The sequence below is a fragment of the Cervus canadensis genome, chromosome 3 (assembly GCF_019320065.1).
Source record: "Cervus canadensis isolate Bull #8, Minnesota chromosome 3, ASM1932006v1, whole genome shotgun sequence".
In the NCBI taxonomy this organism is placed as follows: domain Eukaryota; kingdom Metazoa; phylum Chordata; class Mammalia; order Artiodactyla; family Cervidae; genus Cervus; species Cervus canadensis.
Window position 1 is genome coordinate 40,963,280 of NC_057388.1, and position 26,290 is coordinate 40,989,569.

A 26,290-nucleotide genomic window follows, 5' to 3' on the forward strand; every position below is an offset into this window, starting at 1 on the left:
CTAGCCATCAGTTTCTGTCTTTTTAATAAACTAACTATAATTAACATATCATTAGGACTCAAAAGTCATATTGTAGGATATAGTTAACACATCATTATGGCTAGAAAATCATGCCATTTCATGCAATACTTACTACAACATTGTACTCCCATATCATCCTCCAAAAATCTATTACTGTATTTGCTAAAGGTCCTTGGGTTGCCACATACGCTTTTGGCCCATAAACACCCTAAAAAAGTTAAAAACATACAAATTATGATTACCAAAAATATTTTCTTACCTAAATTTTAAGTTTTCAAATTTTATTAGCATTCCTGCTGTTTTCACCTAACAATTTCCAAATAATTTTTCTTTAATAACGTATAAAAGCATGACAAAATATATTTCACTTCAGCTTCTGGTGAAACATGGTTCATAGAATTCAAAAGTAAACATCCTTATGCTGTTTTAAAAATTATTAGTTACCTAGGAATTGAAAGCCCTAGTCAACAAAACTAACTAGCAGAAACTTAAAAGCATGCATCAATTCTAAAAAATAAGACTAGAACTAGCTAATAGTTCTTTCTTAGCTAGATTCTTCCATAGCTGCCTTTGGTTTAAGCACCTACTAAATATACTTTTAATAGTAAACCCAAGAATATATCAAACAAACTAGCAGACTAAAATGTTAAACCAGCACATACAGCGAGCCAGTGTTATTAGGTACAGTTAAAAACTAGAACTTTTAACAAATGTCCTTATGAAAGAACATAAGCATCAATTATATCTGAAAGAATGAACTATGTATTAGGTTTTTTTTTTTCATATTTATTCATTTATTTGGTTAAGCCAGGTATTAGCTGCAATACTCAGGATCTTCGTTACTGCATGTGGAAGCTTTCTGTTTGTTTTTTAGTTGCAGTATGTGGGATCTAGTTCCCTGACCAGGGAATGAACCCCTGCATTAGGAGTGGGAAGTCTTAGCCACTGGACCACCAGGGAAGTCCCTATGTATTAGTTTTTGTTTAACTATTACTTTTGGGCTCTGCCATATTTGTAATAAAATTGACTTTTCAGGAAAAAGCTTTTACTTGGAACCATAATTCTTCAATTTTGACATTGATATTAATTTTACCATATAACTCTTACCATCTTAATATTTTTCTCAACAAAATACTATAGTAAATAAATTCAAAAGCACAGAGTAACAGAACAAAATAGTCTTCTATTTACTCAAGTAGCAGTCTGAATCTCTCTACTGATAAATACCCTATATGGTTCATTAACAGAAATGACTAAGTACATTTGTGTACATAACAAACGTGACAATTTAGCAATCAGTAAAGGCTTCCCAGGTGGCTTGTGGTAAAGAACCTGCCTGCCGATGCAGGAGATGCGGATTCGATCCCTGGGTCTGGACGATCCCCTGGAGAAGGAAACAGCAACCCACTCCAATATTCTTGCCTGGGGAAATCTCATGAACAGAGGAACCTGGCAGGCTACACAGTCCATGGGGGTCAACAAAAAGTTGGATGTGACTTAGCACCTAATCAGCAACAAAGGTGTTTATAATAAGCTTTCAATGTAAAAGAAGAAACACATAAACAAAGAACTTTATCTCCACTATCATAAAATTAAGCAAAAATCTTTAAGGATGCTAGAAGGAAAACATAAAAATATGTCATGGCTGTGACTTTATTTTTACTTCTTTTACTGTTGCTATCACATCAGGCAATTAAAAATTTTTTAATAAAACTAGTATTGTAGGAAGTCATTAAATATGGCAGAGAAACACCGTTTAACGTTAATACATACCTTAATAAAATTTGCATTGATATAGTCTGAATCTTGAGAAGGAGTCTTTAAAGTCAACTTAACTCGGCTATGATCAACTACAGGGAAAAAAAGGGATTTTTTAAATAACGTCCTATGAGCAGACAAGTTTTTTCCCTAATGAGCCATAAATAAGATTAAATAGCTAAAATTATTCACTTTAAAAAAATGAATGAAAATTGACTTTAAGCAGGGTAATTTCTAACATCATATTGATAGGAAGTAGGTCTCATTATAAAGCTGTGTTTCAAAGTTCGAATCAGAATATTCAGAACCTCTTTTAAAAATACAAAGTCCTGGGCATCATCTTCGATTTACTATACAAGAGTTTGGGATTTACATGTTTACAGTTTTTAATAAGCATTTTAGGTGGTGAGCACTAAAACCACTTAATACATTAGTTTGTTTGTCAGAATTCTTTTAAGGAACTCTAACTTTCATATTTTATAAGAAATTATAAAAATTAAGTAAAAGTAAAAAATTAAGTAAAAGTGACAAGTAAATTAAGATGATGTGTGAAAAGTGCTGAATACTTCACTTGACAAATAATATTAATGGGTAGTGTTCACTCAGCTAAATTGGTGTCAGCTGATACCTCCACTGTTAAATTACTATCCTTTCTTTTGTACTTAGTAAATATCTGGGGCTAGATTTTGAGCCTGTGAAATCCTACTAAAGTAGTAGGATCACCTAATTTCATGGTCCTAATAACATGTAACATGCCACAATCATTTTGGTTGTTTCTAATCCAGGGACAATGATTATTAAAGACAATTAAAATACAAAAAGACATACAGAAATGGTAACAAATACAAATAAACTTAACAGACTTTTTGTTTTTTGGCCTCGCTGCATGGCATGCAGGATCTTAATTCCCCAACTAGGAACTGAACCCGTCATCCTGCAAGTGGAAGCGTGGAGTCCTAACCACTGGACTGTCAAGAAAATCCCCAGCAAACTTTTTAAGAAAAATACTTAATTTATTAGTAAACAAACTGAATTTGTACATTAATACAAAGGCCCAGTTCTGCTAATTTCATTTATTTATTTTTGGTGAAATCTTCTTTGGAAATATGTAGGAAGAGATATATAAGAAAGACATACTAGTTTCCAATTAAAATTATTTATCCCCTTTCCATGTTTCCAGGAAAGAGAATACATGCATGTGTATCAATGCTTTGTTCCTTGTTTCATTACATCCAACATGTCTTTTTTAAAAAGCTATTTTAGATCAGAAATCTACATATAAAAAATGCTAAGCTTTGGGTAAATGATAATAGAACAATTCTGAAGTCAGTATAATGGCAGTTAAATAACTATATGATGCTTCTTCTTACCATGTTTGCCAATAATGATAGGTCCCAATTAATTACCCTTATTCATGTGGCCTATCAGCCTATATACAAAGTATCTCAAAGACAGAGACTTTGTACAGTAGTTGGCTGACCACTGATCCTTAGTAAGTGTTTCTGGGGACTATGAGTCCAATGAGCACAGTGGCTCCCAAATGACTGCCAATACTGGTACCAAGCTGCTGCTACATACAAGCTGGAAATTTTTTTAAAATTCTCTGGAAAATTTTATGTGTATATAAAAATAAATAGTATAAAGAACTTCATCTATCATTACCCATCTTCAGTAAGTGTCAACATTTTGCCACTCTCATCTCAGCTATTGCTGATCACATAGCAACAAGGGGCTGGGGAAAACAACTTAGAAAGCAAGATTTCTGAGTCCCATATTCTGCAGTAAGTCTGATTCAGTCAGTTCACGATGGGACACAGAAATGGATTTTTTTTTAATGAAATAATGCCATTAGAAACAACATGATGGACCTAGAGATTATCATACTAAGTGAAGTCAGAAAGAGAAAGATACAATATGACATCACTTATATTTGGAATATAAAATAGGACACAAATGAACATTATGAAACAGGAACAGATTGATGGACATAGAAAACGGACTTGTGGTTGCCAAGAGGCAGAGTGGAAGGGGGAAAGAAGGATTGGGAATTTGAGATTAGCAGATGCATGCTATTACATATAGGATGGATAGACAATAAGGACCTAATATATAGCACAGGAAACTATTCAATATCCTGTGATAAGCCATAATGAAAAGGATTATGAAAATGTATATGTGTAACTAAATCACTCTGCTGTACGCCAAAAACTAACACAACATTGTAAATCAGCCATACTTCAATGAGAATTTTTTAATGGCTTTTTTTTTAAACACTCTAAGGCATAGGCAAATTTTCTAGTCACTGCTTCATACTGTATAATCACAGAATATGATTGAGAATTTAAACATCAATATTATGCTGTGTATAACATAGGATGCATATTTTAAGATTCTTTATCGGTGGTCCTGTTAAGCATAAACATGAGGAGAAATAACTTAAAGAATATGAAAGAAATGATTGTTTTTCATTTCATGGCTTTGCTGCCTGCTTCTGCAGTCTCCCAGGAGCCATTTCCAAATACATAAAACCAGTATTCACTACACAGGCGGCTCTTTAAAGTAGCAGCTTTTTTCTTCTTTAACAAACATCAACATCTATTCTAACAACAAATACACATACACACACAAAACAATATATAAATATATTGTTGCCTCCAAGAAAACACACACCTATTGATAAATCCTAGGTGTGAGAAAGAAAAGAATCTCCATAATAACACTGGAATAGGCAGAATACCCTGATCCATCACTTCTAGAGGCTAGCCAGCTCAGTTTTAGCCCTTTCAACAAACAAAAGCGGCAGGTCATCCTTGACAAAGGAGTATCTAGAAATTTCTTAATTATGCATTCTAGCATAATTCTAGCATAAAATAAACCAAATCTCCAAGATAGCCTGAGAAAAACCTAAGTGATCTTTGAATAGTGATTATGAAATTACTTTTAATGGATCAAAAGTAAGAATGTCTGCTCTTGCCACTTCAAGTCAACATTATACTAGAGGTTTCAGCCAGGGAAATAAGGCAAAACAGACACTCAGATTGGAAAGGAAGGAGTAAAACTATCATTATTTACAAATGACAAGATTCTGATATGTAAAAAATCCTAACATTTCCACAGAAAAATTACTAAGATAAATGAGTCCAGGAAGGTCGTGGTCGTTTAGTCACTAAGTTGTGTCTGTCTCTTGTGAGCCCATGGACTGGGGCCTGGCAGACTTCTCCGTCTGAAGGTCAGTGGATTAAAAAAAGAGAAAAAAAAAAATCAATGTGCAAATATGAACTATATTTCTATATACTAGTAACAACTTGAAAATAAAATTAAAATAATTCCATTCACAACAGCATAGAAACTTTTTAAAAGAAAAAATACAAGATTTGTACACTGAAAACCATAAAACACTGCTGAGAGAAATTAAAGATTTAAATAAACAGAGTTGTCTTATATATATGGTTCCCTGGTGGCTTAGATGGTCAAGAATCCACCTACAATGCGGGAGACCTGGGGTTAGTCCCTGAGTTGGGAAGATCCCCTGGAAAAGGGCATGGCAACCTACTCTAGTATTCTTGCCTGGAGAATCCCCACGGACAGAGGAGCCTGATGGGCTACGTACAATCTGTAGGGTTGCAAAGAGTCGGATACGACTGAGCGACTAAGCACAGCACATATATATACATAAACACTTTCTTTATCAATTCATCCGTTGATGAACACTTAGATTTAAAGAGGCAATATGTTTTAAGATTGCAATTATCCTCAAACTGATCCATAGATTCAACACAATCCTTATTAAAATTCCAGTAGGAATTTTTGCAGAAATTGACAAGCTTATCCCACAATTTATATGGAAATGCAAAGGACTGAGAATAACCAAACCAATTTTTTAGAAGAACACAGAGAACTTAACACTCCTTCTTGCTTTTAAAACCTACTATTAAAAAAAAAAAAAACTTACTATAAAGCTACAATGATCAAGATACTGTGATCTGGTGTCAATGAAATAGAATTAAGGGGTCCAGAAATAAACTCTTACATTTACGGTCAAATGATTTCCAACAAAAGAGTTAAGGCAATTCAGTGGAGAAAGGATAGTTTTCAACAAATGGTGCTGGAACAATGCCACGTGCTCAAAGATTATTTTAGATCCTTACCTCACACCATATTAAAAAATAACTCAAAATAGACTATACACTTAAATGTAACAGCTAAGACTATAATACTTACAGGAATGAAATGAAAAAAACACAGGAGAAAATCTTTGTCATCTGGATTAGGCAAAAAGTTCTTGAACTGAACATGAAAAGCATGACCCATAAAACTGATAAACTGGACTTCATGAAAATTAAAAGTGTGCATTAAGACACCACTAAGAAAATGAAAAGACAAACCATAAAACTGAGGGGGGGGAAATGTGCAAATCATAATACCTAAAAAACGACTTGTATCTGGGGTATATAAAAATACCGGGATGCATGTATCTCTTCAAATTAGTGTTTTTGTTTTTTGTGCATATACAGCCAGGAGTAACACTGTCGGGTCATATGGTAGTTCTATTTTTTTGTTTGTTTCTTGAGAAAACTCCATACAGTTTTCCACAGTGGCTGAATGAATTCACAATCCCATCAACAGTGTAAAGAGTCCCCATCCTAAAAATGGGTCAACTTTATGATATTTAAATTATACCACAATAAGGCTGTTAAAAAAAAAAAAATACCTGCAAACACTGGTCATGCTAAAGACTCAAAAGAAATTGTCAATTTGCATTATTTTTATGACAGGAGGAAAATACGTATTTCTAAAAACTATTACTTTCAATTTAATTTTCCAAATTAAAATGATTAGAAATTTATTGGAAACTGACTTGTCAAACCTTAAATAAAGTAAAAAGGTACTGCTACTCTGCCTATTGCACAATGGTTAAGAGCTCAGATTCTAGGGCAAGGTTTCTCAAGCTCAGCACTAACTTTTATTTGACCTTGGCTCTTCTTTGTTGTGAGGAGGCTGTGGCCTCTAGACTGTAGGTTGCAGTAGCTTCCCTGTCCTCTACGCATGAGATGCCAGTAGCGGCCTGCTCCCGCCACATCCTAGTTGTAAGAACCAAACAACCAAACTATGTCTAGCATCACTAAATGTGTCTTTAGGAGCAAAATCACTGTGGCTGAAAACCAATACTTTGGATACAAACTGCCCGGGTTTAAATGCTCACCACACTATTAGCTGTGTGGCAAGCTATTTAAGTTGGTGATGGACAGGGAGGCCTGGCGTGCTGCAGCCCACGTGGTCTCAAAGAGTCAGAAACGACTAAGCGACTGGACTGAACTGAACTAAAGCTATTTCACCTTTGTCTCACTTTTTTATCTGCAAAATGGCATACAATAGTACCTCCCTCAGTTTTGTTTTGATGATTATGGCAAATAATCCATTTCCTAAAGAAACTGGCAAACAACACAAAGCAAGGCTTTTATTTTTCAGAGGGCCAGTGTAACAGCACTGAACGTCCCCCTCTATCTCTAGTTAAAATTAATAAAGCTTCCTCCTTCTCAGTTTTCTCTATGTAACTCCTACTACATTATTCTCAATAGCACTAACCACTATGAGAGACCACACATGTCATTTGAATTGTTCATCACCTTGCCTACACTATAAGCTCTATAAGGGCAGGGTGTTTGGTCAGTTTGTTTTCTGCTGTTATGTGCAGCGCATTGTATATGTTCAAAGCTTCTTGTAAAATGAATGAATGATACAACATATGAAAACAGAAACCTGAAGCTGTTTGAGATTCATTTCCTCAGATGGTAGAAAAAGAAGGTGGAAACACTGTTTCTTTAAGAGTGTGCACATTAATTCCGTCTCTTCATTCCAAAGCAAAAACGACAACCCAGTTGTGGATATGACTAGTGAGAGAAGCGAAGTCCGATGCTGTAAACAGTAATATTGCATAGGAACCTGGAATGTTAGGTCCACGAATCAACACAAATTGGAAGTAGTCACCGAAGATGGAAAGAGTGAACGTCGACATTTTAGGAATCAGCGAAACTAAAATGGACTGGAATGGGTGAATTTAACTCAGATGACCATTATATCTACTACTGGGGGCAGGAATCCCTTAGAAGAAATGAAGTTGCCCTTATACTCAAGAAAAGGGTACGAAATGCAGTACTTGGATGCAATCTCAACAATGACAGAATGATCTGTTTATTTCCAAGGCAAACCACTCAATATCACGGTAATCCAAGTCTATGCCCCAACCAGCAGTGCTGAAGAAGCTGAAGTTGAACAGTTCTATGAAGACCTACAGGACCTTCTAGAACTAACCCCCCAAAAAAGATGTCCTTTTCATTATAGGGGACTGGAATGCAAAAGTAGGAAGTCAATAAATACCTGCAGTAACAAGCAAATTTGGCCTTGGAGTACAGAATGAAGCAGGGCAAAGGCTAATAGCGTTTTGCCAAGAGAATGCACTTCTCATAGCAAACTCCCTCTTCCAACAACACAAGAGAAGACTCTACATGTGGACATCACTAGATGGCCAACACCGAAATCAGACTGATTATATTTTTTGCAGCCAAAGATGGAGAAGCTCTATATAGTCAGCAAAAACAAGACCAGGAGCTGACTGTGGCTCAGATTGGGAACTCTTCATTGGCATAGACTAAAATTGAAAAAAGTAGGGAAAACCATTAGATCATTCAGGTATGACCTAAATCAAATCCCTTATGATTATACAGTGGAAGTGAGAAATAGATTTAAAGGACCAGATCTGATAGAGTGCCTGATGAACTATGGATGGAGGTTCATGACATTGTACAGGGATCAAGACCATCCTCAAGAAAAAGAAATGCAAAAAATGAAAATGGCTGTCTGAGGAGGCCTTAGAAATAGCTGTGAAAAGATGAGAAGTCAAAAGCAAAGGAGAAAAGGAAAGCTACCCATTTGAATGCAGAGTTCCAAAGAATAGCAAGGAGAGATTAGAAAGCCTTCCTCAGTGATTAATGCAAAGAAATCAAGGAAAACAATAGAATGGGAAAGGTTAGAGATCTCTTCCAGAAAATTAGAGATACCAAGGGAACATTTCAGGCAAAGATAGGCTCAATAAAGGACAGAAATGGTAGGGACCTAACAGAAGCAGAAGATACTAAGAAGAGGAGGCAAGAATACACAAAAGAACTAAACAAAAAAGGTCTTCAGGACCCAGATAATCAAGATACTGTGATCACTCACCTAGAGCCAGACATCCTGGAATGTGAAGTCAAGTGGGCCTTAGGAAGCATCACTACACACAAAGCTAGTGGAGGTGATAGAACTCCAGTTGAGCTATTTCAAATCCTAAAAGACGATGCTGTGAAAATGCTGCACTCAATATTCCAGCACATTTGGAAAACTCAGCAGTGGCCACAGCACTGGTAAAGGTCAGTTTTCATTCCAGTTCCAAAGAAAGGCAATGCCAAAGAATGCTCAAACTACTGCACAATTGCACTTATCTTACACGCTAGTAAAGTAATGCTCAAAATTCTCCAAGCCAGGCTTCAGCAATACGTTCACCGGGAACTTCCAGATGTTCAATCTGGATTTAGAAAAGGCAGAGGAACCAGAGTTCAAATTGCCAATATCCGCTGGATCATCGAAAAAGCAAGACAGTTCCAGAAAAACATCTATTTCAGCTTTATTGACTATGCCAAACCCTTTGACTATGTGGATAACAATAAACTGTAGGAAATTCTGAAACAGATGGGAGTACCAGACCACCTGACCTGCCTCTTGAGAAATCTGTACACAGGTCAGGAAGCAACAGTTTGAACTGGCCATGGAACAATAGACTGGTTCCTAATAGGAAAAGGAGTATGTCAAGGCTGTATAATGTCACCCTGCTTATTTAACTTATATGCAGAGTACATCATGAGAAATATTGGGCTGGAGGAAGCACAAGCTGGAATCATGATTGCCGGGAGAAATATCAATAATCTCAGATATGCAGATGGAGAAGGAAATGGCAACCCACTCCAGTATTCTTGCCTGGAGAATCCCAGGGACAGAGGAGCCTGGTGGGCTGCCATCTATGGGATCGCACGGAGTCGGTCACAACTGAAGCAACTTAGCAGCAGCAGATATGCAGATGACACCACCTTTATCTCAGAAAGTGAAGAAGAACTAAAGAGCCTCTTGATGAAAGTAAAAGAGGAGAGTGAAAACATTAGATTAAAGCTCAAGAAAACTATGGCAACCAGTCCCATCACTTCATGGCAAATAGATGGGGAAACAGTGGAACAGTGGCTGACTTTTTTGGGGGGCTCCAAAATCACTGCAGATGGTGACTGCAGCCATGAAATTAAGACGGTTGCTCCTTGGAAGAAAAGTTATGACCAGCCTAGACAGCATGTTAAAAGGCAGAGACATTACTTTGCCAACAAAGGTCTGTCTAGTCAAGGCTATGGTTTTTCCAGTAGTCATGTATGGATGTGAGAGTTGGACTATAAAGAAAGCTGAGTGCCGAAGAATTGATGCTTTTGAACTGTGGTGTTGGAGAAGACTCTTGAGAGTCCCTTGGACTTCAAGGAGATCCAACCAGTCCTTCCTAAAGGAGATCAGTCCTGGGTGTTCATTGGAAGGACTGATGTTGAAGCTGAAACTCCAATACTTTGGCTACCTGATGTGAAGAGCTGACTTATTTGAAAAGACCCTGATAGTGGGAAAGATTGAAGGAGGGAGGAGAAAGAGACGACAGAGGATGAGATGGTTGGATGGCATCACTGACTCGGACTTGAGTTTGGGTCAACTCCGAGAGTTGGTGATGGACAGGGAGGCCTGGAGGGCTGTGGTCCATGGGGTCGCAAAGAGTCAGACACAACTGAACTGAACTGAACAGTAATTCTAGAGCATAATAAGAGTACCTCAAAATCATACTGCTTAATTTAGAAGAACTATTCAGAAATCCATACCATTCACTACTCTGAAGTGGATTGGTAAGAAAAGTGAATTATATTTTCCAAAAGCTTAATGAGTGGTTACTATGTGCTCGGGACAACTGTAGGCATTGTACATGCACAAAGTAATCTTTTAAGGTAATTATTATTTTAATCTCCATTTTGAAGATGAAGAAACTAAAGCACAGAAAGCATGAATCCAAAATCACACAGATAACAGGTGACAGAAGCAGGACTTGAACTTCCAGTCAGAACTCGTCATTATGCTCTGCGGCCAGCTTGTAATAACTGTGCTACTACCAGCCACCCGCAGGTCCCATATCTGAGAGTAAAGCTGAATAACAAGGATGAGGGATGAAATTTATGCAAAGAGGACAGTAAGAAAGAGGGAAGAAGACAAGTGAGGGAGGAGGCAATTTGAAAAAGGGATATTATAGAAGAAGGAAATTTAAAAAATAAAGACTGGTCAACAACATCAAAATAGTTAACAGAAAAGAATAAGCACTAAACAACAACAACAACAATAATAATAAAAGTCTATCAAATATGATAATTAAAGTCACTGGAAAATTTATCAAGGACATTTTAGAAAGAATAAGCTAGGAATGAATGAGATTTTGTCAATTATACTTCAATAAAGCTAGAAAAAAAAGGATGAAAGGAGAGTTGAGAGAATGGTATCATGGAATGTATACATTTCTAGATACTTGAAGGAAGGAAAAGAGAAAGACTATTGGCAGCTTTAAAAGGCAGCAGGTATGATATAAATTTTTAACTTTTACAGTTAAAGGTACTCTGATAGATTATAATGCTATCAGTCTTAGGCATAACCTCAGATACATACCATGTTCTTAGATTACTAAGAACAAGCAGACACACAAGCATGAATCATGGTTCATTTTTTTTTCATGGTTCATTATTAATGCTCATTAATCAATTATAGTTCTTATGAATAGATAATAGATGAGTTAATATTTTTAGCATTTTATAAAATGTATTATACTTATTATGTCTGTATTATTTTATTTTTTACAAAAAATTTCTCTGAACAGGGAGTCCACAAAATATATTTTTACTTGGATTTTTCAGATTTAAAAGTGGGGCAGTATCAGAGTAATTGTGATGCTTAAAGGGGAAAAAAATGAACAATAAAACAACAGCAAAATCTACTATCATAAGGAAAGGCAAGCACAACCACAAATTATTATCTTGTAGTGTACCTTGAAAGAGAAGCTCATCATTATTTTCCTAACAAATAAACTCATTAGGAAGAATAAAGCTAGTTTAAGCTATAAAACTACTAATTAGCATATCCATTTGTTCCATTAATGACATTTTAAACTTACATGGCAGTATGTCCTTATATCTGTTCTTTTTAACATTTTCTTCTTTTTCTCCAGTGGCTGTGGGATAAATCTTTTCTGTTCTATATTTGGTTGACAATCTTCTTAGTCGCTTAAAATCAAAAGAAAAGAAGATTCAAATTTAGAAAAACATTAGTATTTCAAACTGTTAATGAAAATTTGAATGGTATTTAGCTCTTCATTGAATTTTGCTAACCCCAATTTCTCACAACTCATTTTCTTGTTTTTCTAAGTTCACGGTAATCTCCCTAGCTCTTAATAATTAAGCCCTTAATAATTAACCCTAAGATTTTTTTTTCTTAGCATAAAAGCAAACCTAAGATTAATATTCCAACTAGTAATTTTAAAAGGGGGGCAGTAGAATAAAAGTGGCAGTAGAATAAAAGTGGTAAAGAGTCCACCTAACAATGCAGGACTGAAGAGACTGGGTTTGATCTCTGGGTGAGGAAGTTCCCCTGGAGAAGGAAATGGAAACCGATCCAGTATTCTTGCCCGGAAAGTTCCATGGGCAGAGGAGCCCGGCTTGTTACAGTCCATGGGGTCACAAACAGTTGCACATGACTGAGCAACTGAACACAACATGGCACCAGATATAAATAATTTTATTTAAAGAAACCATTTTTAAGCTGAGTCAGAATATTTAACTCAGGATCCAAAAAACAAACTTTAAAATCACATCTAAAAGATTATATAAAAGTTCTTATTTCTTCTCTCAGTAAACCTTGAGCACCCATGATGTGCCAGGCTCCTTCCAAGGCATAAGCTAATAATTACTTATAAGACACTGCAAAACAAAGTTCTTTGATACTCAATTGGAAATGTTCAACAAAGACCAATTCTGCTTATTCAGTGCATTACAGAAGTGGTTTGTGAGTTAGTGAGAAATTCTTACCACATATGGCAGTAGGGATGTTCTTTGGGCTGGAATATTTCTGCATGTCAGTAATACACTTCCTGCTTTCAGAAGCACTGAAAGTCAGCATTGTGAATTGTTTAAATTCACTACTCAACCACATTGCTGAAATCTAATTTCAAAGGAACCTACTTTCTTCCAGGCTTAAAAACATATCGAAGGCATTCTGGTTCTACTATTCAACAAAAGTATTAAATACAAATGAAAAAGATGTCTGGTAACATTTAATTTTTTCACCATTTTATTTTTGTTCCTTGTGATACTGATAATTAAGCAACTAAGAATAGTATGTCTGTATTTTCACAGACAGAACTTTAATTGAACATCCTTAACTTATTCTTGTATTGACATACTTAACATTTAATATCTGAAATAATCTTAAAGTAGACCCTCACATACAGAATAAATAAGTTTTTTCTTCTTCTCTGAAAAACTCCTAAATTTTATCATCCCAATCTTAGAGACCTAAAGCAGGAATATGTTTTTTAAAAATGAAAAATCTTAACTAGAATTTTGTTTTGCACAGGCACAATGCCAAAGCAAAACTGTCCACTTTTACGATGTTATTTCCTGTAGTAATAAAGTTTTCAAAGTATGGAAGTGCATGGGGGGGGGCGGTGTAGAGAATTGTAGTTATTTAGAAAGTAAATGGGCTGTTGGTGAGGGTGTGGGAAAACCAGAACTTTGACACAACACTGGTAGAAAAGAATATTAGTACAACTCCTAAGGAGGGTAATTTGGCAATTACAAATACACATAACCTCTTAACCTAGAAATGCACGTCTACAAATTTGTTCTCTAGATTAATGGCACACGCTCATGAAATGATGTACACACACAGTTATTTACGGCAGAATTATTTATAACAGGAAAAGAACACAAAATTGGAAAAGACAGTAGAGGGCTGGCTAAAAAGGTCTGTTTCATTTACAGAAGCAGGGTTGAAAACAAATGACAAAGCTCTTAATATACAGTGATTTGGAAAGATCTCAAAAATATATATGAAGTGTAAAAAAGCAGAGAATACAGTAGTGTATATATTACTATTAGTGTTAAAAATATTTATTTGTATTTGCTTGTTCGTGCATAAAACATCTCTGAAACTATTTACAAAGGTTGTTGTCTATGGGGAAGAGAATGAGTAGCTGTATGCTATGGATGGGAAGGAAACATTACTGTACATTCTTTCGTACATTTTGGATTATATGAATACATTACCTATTCAAAAATAAAATTGTTTAAAAAATAAAAGTAGAAAAGTTATTCACAATTTCTCTATTCTACATTAACAAAGATCCTCCTAGTTACTTACATATATATCTTGCATATTTATGCAATTTTTTATTTTCTCTGCTCAAAGATTTTCAAATATAGTATCAATGTATTACAAAATATTCTACGTGAATGTGACTAACAGAAAGATAGCAATCCAAACAGTAGCAGAAACACAGGGGTAAGAGACTGTAACTTAGGTAACTATCCTTGGAAAAAAAAGATACACCCACACACACTAAAAAACAAAACAAAAAAAACTACAAAGAAAAGGAAAGAGGGGATGAATTTAATTGTAAAATGTAAATGCACTTCTGGAATGCCTGCTCCAGTCACTCTAAGCATTTCTTCTTTTATAAGAGAAATTATGTTATTTAAACATGCAAATTAAAATTTTTATAGGAAATTACTTTTCATTTCTCATATATGAAGCTTTAAGAACACTTTTGTGTACAAGTAAATATCTAATTTGAGTCTGAATTTTTATAGATCCAGTTTTCTTAAAGACTAACACAACAACCTGGATAGCATATTTAAAAGCAGAGACATCACTTTGCCAACAAACGTCCGTCTAGTCAAGGCTATGGTTTTTCCAGCAGTCATGAATGGATGTAAGAGTTGGACGGTGAAGAAAGCTGAGGGCCGAAGAATTGATGCTTTTGAACTGTGGTGTTGAAGAAGACTCTTGAGAGTCCCTTGGACTGCAAGGAGATCCAACCAGTCCATCCTAAAGGAGATCAGTCCTGGGTGTTCATTGGAAGGACTGATGCTGAAGCTGAAACTCCAGTACTTTATCCACTTCATGCGAAGAGCTGACTCATTGGAAAAGACCCTGATGCTGGGAGGGATCGGGGGCAGGAGGAGAAGGGGACAACAGAGGATGAGATGGCTGGATGGCATCACCGACTCGATGGACATGAGTTTGAGTAAACTCCAGGAGTTAGTGATGGACAGGGAGGCCTGGCGTGCTGCGATTCATGGGGTCACAAAGAGTTGGACATGACTGAGCGACTGAACTGAACTGAACACAACATAGGATGTTTTTCTACAGTCATGCTTCCAACAAATCTATGTAAGTAGCATACTTAGAAATTTTCTTACCTCTTAAGAGATAATAACCTATGTTCTTACCTCTTAGAGATACTAATCTATGATATAGTATAAATAAAGCCATGGTGGTCCATTAAACATAAAAAATTGTTTTGTGCATTTAAAAAATTGACATAAAAAATTCTACCCAACTATATTAAAAAGATATCTTCAAATAGGAACTTATTTCCTAACAAAAAATCAGCTTTATAGTTAGTTGGTTGAATTAAAATTCTTGATCTGAAACTCTAGCTGTAAGACACTGAATATATTTAACCTGTGTCTCCTCCTCTGTGATCTGAGAATAATAACTACTCTCAGCAAAGAGCCTGGCATGAAAAAAATGGGCTCAATAATTGTTAACAATTACTATAGAATATTTCTGAAACTCTTTAAATGTTATTTGCTACTACAATTTTCTTTCTTTTCTTTAAATAAAGCCTTTCCTAGATCAGAGATCAAAAGGCATCACATATTCTAGGCAATTTGTTTTCCTGGGAGTGTTGCATATTATAAAGCATGCTTCATTCATACTGTCAATTTTGAGCATGCTTCACAATCACCTGGAGGGCTTGTTAGACGAGAAACTGCAGGGACCCACCCTCAGAATTTGTATTTAATGAGTTCCCAGGTGATGCTGCTGCTGCTACAGTCTGGAATCTGTGCTTACGAGCCCCTGGTGTAAAGTATGTTCAAGAAGGAGTATAGTGACTGAACTGCATGACAAATACATAAACAGAATGCATGTTACTTCCTCTACTAAACTTTAAACTCTATGAGTACAAGATTATTGTCACATTAAAAAGTGTAATGCCCTGTATTACCAGAGCATACTTACTTCTTATATGTTAAATAAGTTAATTTTAGAATAACATCTGAATGCTGGGCTAAACAAAAGAAAATGGTTTCATTCTTTTAGTACCACATAAAATTTAATCTCAGTAGTGCCTGGAGGAAACAGCACCACCAAGGCTTATTTAACTATATGAAATGGAAAGTACTTACACATATAATGTCATTTTAATTTCCTGACCACCATTTCCATTATCTGTAGTGATGCTGTCTCTATGAAATTGAGAAACACGTCATAATGTACTAAGGAACGTTACTTTTAAGTATAGTGCTATGTGACAGTTGTATGAGAACAGCACTGAACCAAACACTAATAAAAATTATTTATTTATTAAGTTACACATAATTATACTAAAGTAAGAAAATACTTAGAAATCATTGTCCTAACTGAGCAAAAATATAGCTAAATGGTATATTTACATAAACTTATAAGCACTATTCACACCCTTTATTATGTGTGGCTTTTTTAACTAAGCAAAGGAAAAAAAACCTTTAAGAAAGACATTTTCAGCTACCCTTAAAAGTCTTGAGAAAAATCACATCATAAACTCATATAATTCCACTCTAGAATTTCTATTTTATAAAGCAAGTCTGGTCATTTTAAATCCCACACCTGAAAATTCTCCAATGGGTCTATCACGTCCTAGATAAATTACCACATCCTTTAATTTTAACATATTTTGAAATCTGCCTGTCTAATTTCCCAGCTTCTTTTTATAACACTCTCTCACACAGAGTATGACACTTCAGCCATATAGATTTATCACCACGGCCACCACCACCACCACCAGCAACCTTCCACCCCTCAGTTCTACAGGTTTTACTCTTTCTGGTGAGTTAGTAGGACGACTCTGGCTAGAGTGTTATTTCCTTTCTGAAGCCTCTCTTAAACCTTCCCTTCCTCATTGCTCCCAATTCCCAGAACTAAGTAGTCAAGAATTCATTGCTCTATTACCACTTGTGAAAAGTATTTATAGTTTAATGTCTCACCCATTAAACTATAACACTGAAGACAGAGACTGGGTATCTTACTGTACTTTATAAACTGCTGCTGCTAAGTCGCTTCAGTCGTGTCCGACTCTGTGCGACCCCATAGCAACCCACCAGGCTCCCCCAATCACATTAAAACAAGTGATTTCAAGAATTGTTTAATTAGACTTCTCAGGCAAGTTACAGAGATGCCTCTGATATGTTAGAATTTGTGATGCAAATAAAAATAGGGTTTAACAATCACTGTGTTTTAAAGTTTCAAACAAATCACTTTCTCTTTACTTTTTAAAAACACAAAAGGTTTACTCTCCAATTCTAAATCAGTAACTGATTCTCAGAGGCCTCTAAAGCCATATACAACATGACTATCCTCTTTAAGGGATCCAGTTGTGTGTCAAGACTTGGTTCTTTAAAAGGGTAGAACAGTTTCCTTGTTTATCTAAGGACCAAAGCTAATGAGAATGTGTTTGTGACACTTGTTGACTCCAGAACTGTCTGTCCACTCGATTGTCCACTGGGTGTCCCATAGGCATCACAAAATGTCCAAAGCACATGTCCAAACAGCGCCACCATTCAACAGTCGCTCAAGCCTAAAAGCTGGGAATCATCCTGACTCCTGCCTTTACTCCTCTCACCTCAACATCCAATCAATCCACTGGCAAGCGGTGTTAGCTCTGCCCCTCAAATTTATCTAGTTCTCTTCATATTAACCAAACAGACCTAGAATTCAGAGTACATGTAGACAAGAACAAGTATTAAATTTGATTCTGACCTGGATTTTCAATCAGAACAATTAAGAAATCAGTTCTAATGAGATGGATGAAACTGGAGCCCATTATACAGAGTGAAGTAAGCCAGAAAGATGAAGACCAATACAGTATACTAACGCATATATATGGAATTTAGAAAGATGGTAACGATAACCCTATATGCAAAACAGAAAAAGAGACACAGATGTACAGAACAGAATTTTGGACTCTGTGGGAGAAGGCAAGGGTGGGATGTTTCCAGAGAACAGCATCTAAACATGTATATTATCAAGGGTGAAACAGATCACCAGCCCAGGCTGGATGCATGAGACAAGTGCTCGGGCCTGGTGCACTGGGAAGACCCAGAGGAATCGGGTGGAGAGGGAGGTATGAGGGGGGATCGGGATGGGGAATACATGTAAATCCATGGCTGATTCATGTCAATATATGAGAAAAACCAGTACAATATTGTAATTAGCCTCCAACTAATAAAAATAAATGAAAAAAAAAGAAGAAAGAAAACAAATTGACAGAAAAACAGTAGAGCTTAAATAAAATTAAGGCAACTCAAATTCTTTTTGGTGTAAGGTGGAAAATAGATAAATTAGGTATTGGAGATCAATCCTTCTAATACTCTGTTATTAGGTCATACACTACTGCCTCCAATTCCTAAATGTCCCCAACAACTGAAAAAAACAGTATCAACTTTATAAGACACTAATTTTAGAAAATATGCACACAAGAATATGCAAATCATAATAATGTACCTTAAAGTTAAATAAAGTGAAATTACTTTATACTGTAGCAAAATATAAGAATAACTAAACAGTACTGCTTTTGCCCTTGCTCTGTAATATTTCTGAAGCAATTATCAGGAAAACTCATCTGAAGTTTTAAAATTCATCTATGTGTACTGTGGCACATAGTTGGCAGACAGTAACAACTGATATGAAAAAAATTCATCTGGTTTTATGCCTAAAATATTAATGTCATCAGACACAAAAAGCCACTGACTCATAATACTACTGAGTTAACCCAACGACAATAACTGGATGATTATTAAGACAAAATTAAAAAATTTAAAACCTCAAATACAAAGTAGCAGCATCAAGTAGTAAAATCAGAGTATAATTTCCATAAAACATACACTCTCTAACTGGCTATTCTTTGTATCTTTACAAATATATTTATGTAAAAATATGTATGCTACTAATAATAACTTATAAGCAGTTAAAATAACAGGTCTTTCAAGTACACAACTGCAATGTTTACCTTTAGTTGCAAATTATGCAACTCTGCCTTTCAAAATTCATCTTCCTATCTTTGCTCACCCTTTTACCTACTGCTGCACGACAGACTAACTTATCTGTCATTCTTCAGAAATGCATCGCTATGCCTTCTCATGAAAGCTAAGTCAGGGCCCATACCGCTGCTTCATTTTGCTATACAGTAGAAACTAACATAACATTGTAAGACCACTATACTCCAATGAAAATTATTAAAAAAAAAAAAATGTAAGTCAGGGCTGGTACTTAAAAGACATACTTTGAAGTAAATAGGGGCCAATCGTGGGCTTCCTAGATAGCACAGCAGTATAAAAAAATTCACCTGCCCATGCAGGAGATGTCGGTTTGATCCCTAGGTCAGGAAGATCCCCTGGAGGAGGAAATAGCAACCGACTCCAGTATTCTTGCCTGGAGAATCCCATGGACAGATGAGCCTGGTGGGCTACAGTTCACAGGGTCACAAAGAACTGGACACGAATGAACACACATGCATCAAAGGGGCCAATCTTACCAGTCTTTAGGTAATAAAATTTCAATGCTTCAGTTATTTTCAGTTGGCCAAGCAAACTCCTTGCTTCTTTACTGCTCAGTACAGAAATCATCTTGTTGAAACATTTCCTGAGAATAGTACTGGAACCCAACCCCATCTTCCACTTCCTCCCTTATTGCTTCCTCATTTCTACTCACAGCACTTGGTATTTATCTCTCATCTAGAACATATCCCAATTTGCAATAATTATTTATATGTGTACATATACCATCCCTGATAGAATATGAGTTCCCTGAAGATAGAGACCATGTCTTATTCGATTAATAACAGCTACTACCAGTGTAACCTGTGACAAACTCCAGCAAGTCAATAACACTGTTTAGGTCTTCTCAGGTGGTAATATTCAGAGGGAAAGGATGCAAATCAGAATTGGCCAGTAAACTTAGGAAGTGATTTTCCTTCCCTCCTTAAACTTCATTATCACTTCATAATGAGACAGCTTTAAGTCAAAGAAGCTAGGGTTCAATTCCTAATTCCATTAAATACTAGCAAAGGGGATCTCTTCAACACAGTAGTTTTACAATCCTCCATGAATGGATGAAGCAATAGATCTTCATTTTGAGAATTAGTTTTTAAATAAAACTTTGTACTGCAGACTTTATTTTAAAACAATTAATATGGCAAAGCACAAAAGCTAACAGAAAAAAAGGTAGTAAAAAATTTCACATCAAGCCTATAATCATTTTTTGCATACCCTAGACAACAAGCAAATGGCTTCCTTTTCTTAAAGGAAGGACTCCAGTTTTCTAGTTGGAAAAGAAAATATAGTACTTTCTCAAGATCAAAATATTAGAAGGATATAATTTATAAATTATATAGAAAAAAACTAGAATCCTATTTGAACTAAGAGGACAATACAATTGTTTTGTTAATACAGCAAATGGAGGGACTTCCGTTGAGGTTCAGTGGTTAAGACTCTGCGGCTACTGCAAAGGTCAAGGGTTCAATCCCTGGTGAGGGAACTAACATCCACATGCCACGTGGTTTAGTCTAAAAATAAATGTAAAAAATAACTAATAATTTAAATGCAGTAAATGGGAAAAAATGGGTTCTCAGGTTTATTTTTGTTTCTGCTCACAAAGTCCTCACCTTCTCTTTCATCTGTTTCTTCATCATCCTTTATCTCATGCCCCTCTCACCATTTAACTCATGCAAACACTGATTCCATATTTTCTATGTCAATCCCAACTTCAAACATTTTCTTCCACTGTCCCCACAGCAAATTGCTCAAAAATTTCCAAAATCTACATATTAATGCTCCAGCTTCTGACTATGCCTCCCTTCATCTGGTTATGTCTTGACTTAAGAAAACACAATCACTATAGTCCTCATTACTCTGTAGTCTAAACTGGGAAATACTCTAAGCCCAGACTCTCAAAGTATTCCAAAGCAATTCATCACTAATCTCATTATTCCAAAATATATAACATAAATATACAGTAGACTTGAAGATTTTGAGTCCCAGGGTCAACACATTAAGTTACAATAACTGTCCAACTGAAAAATAAAGACCCCTCAAATTAATAGTGTGGATGTAGAATTCATATTTTCATCTTTGCAAAAACAAATGTAGCACAGGAAGAGTCACCTTTGCAATTTAAGAAAGCTCAGTTCAATAAAAAAACAAACAAAAAAAAAAAAAAAAAAGAAAGCTCAGTTCATATTTACCACCATATGGAAATGAAACTCATACTTCTGGTAAACCATGAACTCCTGAACCCCCTGAAAATTTCATTCTTCTCTTTACCACTTGTACTGAAAACTACTGCTCTGAAGTCACCAATAATCTCCAAAAGGCATCAAAATTAATAGCCTCAATTCCTGTAAAGTGTTTAACAAATGATCTTCCTCTTTTTAAAACTCTTTTCTTCGATTCTATGAAACTACTGTCTCTTGACTTTCCTCTTACCCTTTCTGGTCCTTTAAGTATGTGTTCTCTATTCATCTATTGTCTCCTCAAATTTTGTCTTTTAGCAAGTCTATCCCCTGCTCCTTACTACTCCTTTAACTATTACATTGGGCTTTGTTGGTGGCTCAGTGGTAAAGAATCCGTCTGTCAATGCAGGCCGATCCCTGGGTTGGGAAGATACCCTGAGGAAGGAAATGGCAACTCACTGCAGTGTTCTTGCCTGGAATCCCATGGACAAGAGGAGCCTGGCAGGCTGTAGTCCATGGTGTCAAAAAACAGCAGGACACAACTTACTAACTAAACAACAAACAACTATTATATGACACAATCTCCAAATCTGTGTTTTCTGGAACATTCACAACAGCCTCTCAAATCTAACTAGATACAAAGAAATTGACTGATTTTTTCAAATGCTTCTATGTCCCTTTTGATATTCATGGCACCTCTACCCTCCTTAGCCATTCAGGCTTAAAACCTCCCAGTAGTTTTGGACTTTCCCCATTTATCTGTCCACTTGCTTCCTCTCACATCCAACCAGTTTCAAGTTCCAGTGAGAATACCTCAGTAAACAGCTACCAAACCCGACCCTAACTTTCTAGTCCCACTACCAATGAAGAAAGATAGTTGTTTTAAGGACAGAATGATGGGTAACTTAATTTTCTTTCCTTTAATTATATTAAAGGAATTGTATTGTCTTTTCAATTAAAAATATTTAAGAAACCCTTTGAATGACTATGTAAAAATGGGAAATTTGGTGGCATAACAAAATAATAAATAACTGATAATTAATGTACGCCAAGGAGTAGAGACAGAAAAACGCATTTGTGTTCATCATCATGCATGCAAAGCACCCTACCCAACATTCACCATAGAGCTTGCCTTTAAATATGTAAAGACTGAGAAGAGCATATAAGATCAACAGATGAGGAATTTAAGGAACATTTTTAATTACGTGCTTCAGATTAGCTGACTTCTTATGGTGGTGGTTTACTCGCTAAGTTGTGTCTGATTCTTGCGACCCCATGGACTGTAGCCCGTCAGGCTCCTCTGTCTACAAGATTCTCCAGGCAAGAAATACTGGAGTGGGTTGCTATTTCCTTCTCCAGGGGATCTTCCCAACCCGGGAATTGAACCTGGGTCTCCTGCATTGCAGGCAGATGCTTTCCCAACTGAGCTGTAAGGGAAGCTGCTGACTTCTTATAGAAACTAGCAAATACCAAAATATCTTTATTTGTATATTCAAATAGTGTCTTTTTTTTCTTAAAAACACTAAGAGATTTTAATCTCTTAACGAGATTTTAATCTCTTTTTGTGTGTACCCTAAGATTTGATGCCATACCAGAACAGAACACTTGAGACCACATTGCTCATTACCAGTTGACAATTTCTATTTAAAATTCAGAAAGCAATTTCCAACTATACATTATAAGTCTATTTAGGCACCATTAGACAAAATAAATTACAGGCAAAATTCCAGAATGGCTCACTGATGTTCTCCCTAATCCTTCCATTATGGATCTATGCAGACACCACATATGTCCTTTAATTTACCTAAAAGCTTGAAAATTACCTGGCAAACCAGGCTTAAGTTTACAAGCCATATTTTTGCGTCTTCTCACTCCACTCCCCAAGTCTAGTTACATATAAGGAACTCCTATTAAAATATGCTCTGCCAATTTTCCCTATCAATGCATAAAAATGCTTTGATTAATATGAAGTATTTATGTTTTTAAGATATAAAAAATTAAGTATAATAAAGGATCTACTTCCACACAATCATTTCATTTCTCAAAAAGGAGACCAAGTAGAGATAAAGTCAAGTTAGGTTGCCAAACTTTTGTTTGTAAATTTAAATTTTAAATTCTTATTAGAGACAGTTTGGCAATTCCTTAAAAGGTTAAATATAGAGTTACCATGTAATCCAGTAATTCCACCCCTAGGTATATACTCACGAGAACTGAAAACATATGCCCACACTAAAAACTATACACAAAAAATAATCATAGTAGTATTACTCATAAGAGTCAAAAAGTGGCAACAACCCAAATGTCCATTGACTGATAAATATAAACAAAATGTAGTCTAGTCAAACAATGGAATATTATTTGGCCACAGAAAAGGAATAAAGTATCGATACATCCTTAACTGATGAAAGTTGAAAACATGCTAAGTAAAAGAAGGCAGACAAAAAAGGCAGATATCATTCCATTTATATGAAATGTCCAGACTAGGCAAATTTATAATCAGAAAGTAGATTGGTAGTTTCTAGGATGCTGGGGTGAGGGGGAATGAGGTCTGACAGGTAATGGGCATAAGGTTTCTTTTTGTTGTGATTTCTGATATTAGATATTGATGATTTCTTGCAACAAGTGTTTCATTCTGGCATTATTTTAGACTTGGTCTGGAAAGGGCCAGATTATACTACTGTGAAGTTATGTTCACCCAAAGTTACCAAGGGCATGATTTTGTCTTCGCATATCTCTTTGTAATAAAGATAAATAGTACTCCTCTTCAAACAAAAAGCCAGACTTAATCATGAAAAACTAGGACCCACCTACATACAATTATCAAGATTTCTGCAATATTTTAAATAAAAACAAACTTGCGGTAACAGACTAAATACACAACAAAAATAATTTACAAATAAAATCTAGAATGTGTTTCTTAATTTTAGAATTCTTGAATCAAAATAACCCAAGATTTGAAATAAAAGATGTGACATTTTGATGACTTTCAACCATGGTCAAAGTCACTGAACAGAATTTACTAATATTTCCTCTAGTAAAACCTTTACTAAGACAGGCAGAAGATAATGTCAATCTGTATAGCAATCTTGGTAGAAAAAATAATAACTGAAACTTCAGGTGATTTTAAGAATTGTTAATTAAACTGAATTATGAGTCCATATTAACTGTTCTGAGAGAATTTTACTTTGAAAATGAATCACAAGTTTTATTTTATTATGACTGTTAAATTTTCATAAACTGTCTTTTTTGTGCAAAAGATGAATATATAGAAACACTATATAAAGGACTCCTACAACTCAATAAAAAAAACACACAATTTAAAAAGAGGCAAAGGACTTAGATACTTCTCAAAAATATATATAAAAAGCATATGAAAAGATGCTCAACATCACTAATGAGCACAGAAATACAAATCAAAACTACAATAAGATGCCACCTCACCAGTGCAACAGCTACTATCAAATAAACGCCTCCCCCCCCCAAAAAAAACGAATGTTGGTGAGGATGTGTAGAAACTATAACCTCTGTGTACTGTTGGTGGGATTGTAAAATGGTGTAGCCACTGTGGAAAACAGCATAGTAATTTAAAAAATTAAAACTTGAATCCTACAAGTCCACTTATGGATATATACCCCAAGTAACTGAAAGCTGGCTCTGAGACAGGTATGTGTATACTCAAGTTCATAACAACATGAATCACAATAGCCAAAAGGTGAAAACAATCCAACTGTCCATGGAGGGGCCAATGGATAAACAGAACATGGTATACAGATACAATGAAATACTAATTGACCTTAAATAGGAAAGAAATTCTGACACATGCTGCAGCATGGATGAAACATGAAAATACGTTAAATAAAACAAGCCAGCCACAAAAGAACAAATACTTTTTATTCCACTTAAATGAGGTATGAAGACTAATTAAACCCATATAGATAGAAAGGAGAACGGTAGTTGCTAAGGGCTAACTGGGAGAAGGGCAATAGGAGTTAGTTGTTTAATGGGTATAGAGTTCTGGTTTTGCAAGATGAAGAGTTCCAGATATTGGCCTCACAACAATGTGAATATACTTAGCACTACTAAACTGTACACTTACCACAATTAAAACTTCTTTTAAAAAAAAGTAACAAAGAAACCCTCCGTAGTTGTTTGAATAGAAATTATATGCCCTAACCAATATAGGAAAGGGACAAGCTAGCTGTTGGGAAGTGCCTTTAAAGTGTCTCAGATTACCAAGTCACACAATATTCATGTAAGGTTAGATAGCTATGCTCTACTAATGAATTTCTGCCTTTTCATACTGTTCATGGGGTTCTCAAGGGGAGAATACTGAAGTGGCTTGTCATTCCCTTCTCCAGTGGACCACATTTTGTCAGAACTCTCCACCATGACCCGTCCCTCTTAGGTGGCCCTACACGGCATGGCTCACAGTTTCATTGAGTTAGACAAGGCTGTGGTCCATGTGATTATATTGGTTAGTTTTCTGTGATTGTGGTTTTCAGTCTGCCTGCCCTCTGATGGAGAAGGATAAGAGGCTTATGGAAAGTTACTGATGGGAGAGACTGACTGAGGGGGAAACTGGGTCTTGTTCTGATGGGACCATTCTGAAGTAAATCTTTAATCCAATTTTCTGTTGATAGGTGGAGCTGTGTTCCTTCCATGCTATTTACCTGGGGCCAAACTATGGTAGAGGTAATGAATATAATGGTGAGCTCCTTCAAAAGATCCCATGCATGCACTGCTACACTCTGCCCCCAACCCTGCAGCAGGCCACCACCGACCCACGCCTCAGCTGGAGACTCCTGGACACTCACAGGCAAGTCTGGGTGAGTCTCCGTGGGGTCACTGCTCCTTTCTCCTAGGTGCTGGTGC

The 26,290-nt window shown here is 35.9% G+C and overlaps 1 protein-coding gene across 4 annotated transcripts in view; it reads right to left on the reverse strand.

Moving 5' to 3' along the window:
• PTPN12 (protein tyrosine phosphatase non-receptor type 12) overlaps nucleotides 1-26,290 on the reverse strand; it is an 85,540-nt gene that overhangs the window by 35,998 nt on the left and 23,252 nt on the right. For 3 of the 4 annotated variants that reach the window (XM_043462946.1, XM_043462949.1, XM_043462948.1), the window contains exons 2-4: nucleotides 12,044-12,152; nucleotides 1,795-1,871; nucleotides 134-229 (exon numbers count right to left, since the gene is read on the reverse strand). In XM_043462946.1, coding sequence (XP_043318881.1) covers nucleotides 134-229; nucleotides 1,795-1,871; nucleotides 12,044-12,152 — 282 coding nt within the window. Of the gene's footprint in view, nucleotides 1-133; nucleotides 230-1,794; nucleotides 1,872-12,043; nucleotides 12,153-21,466; nucleotides 21,471-26,290 lie in introns of those variants that run through there. The other variant, XM_043462947.1, reaches the window with a different exon arrangement.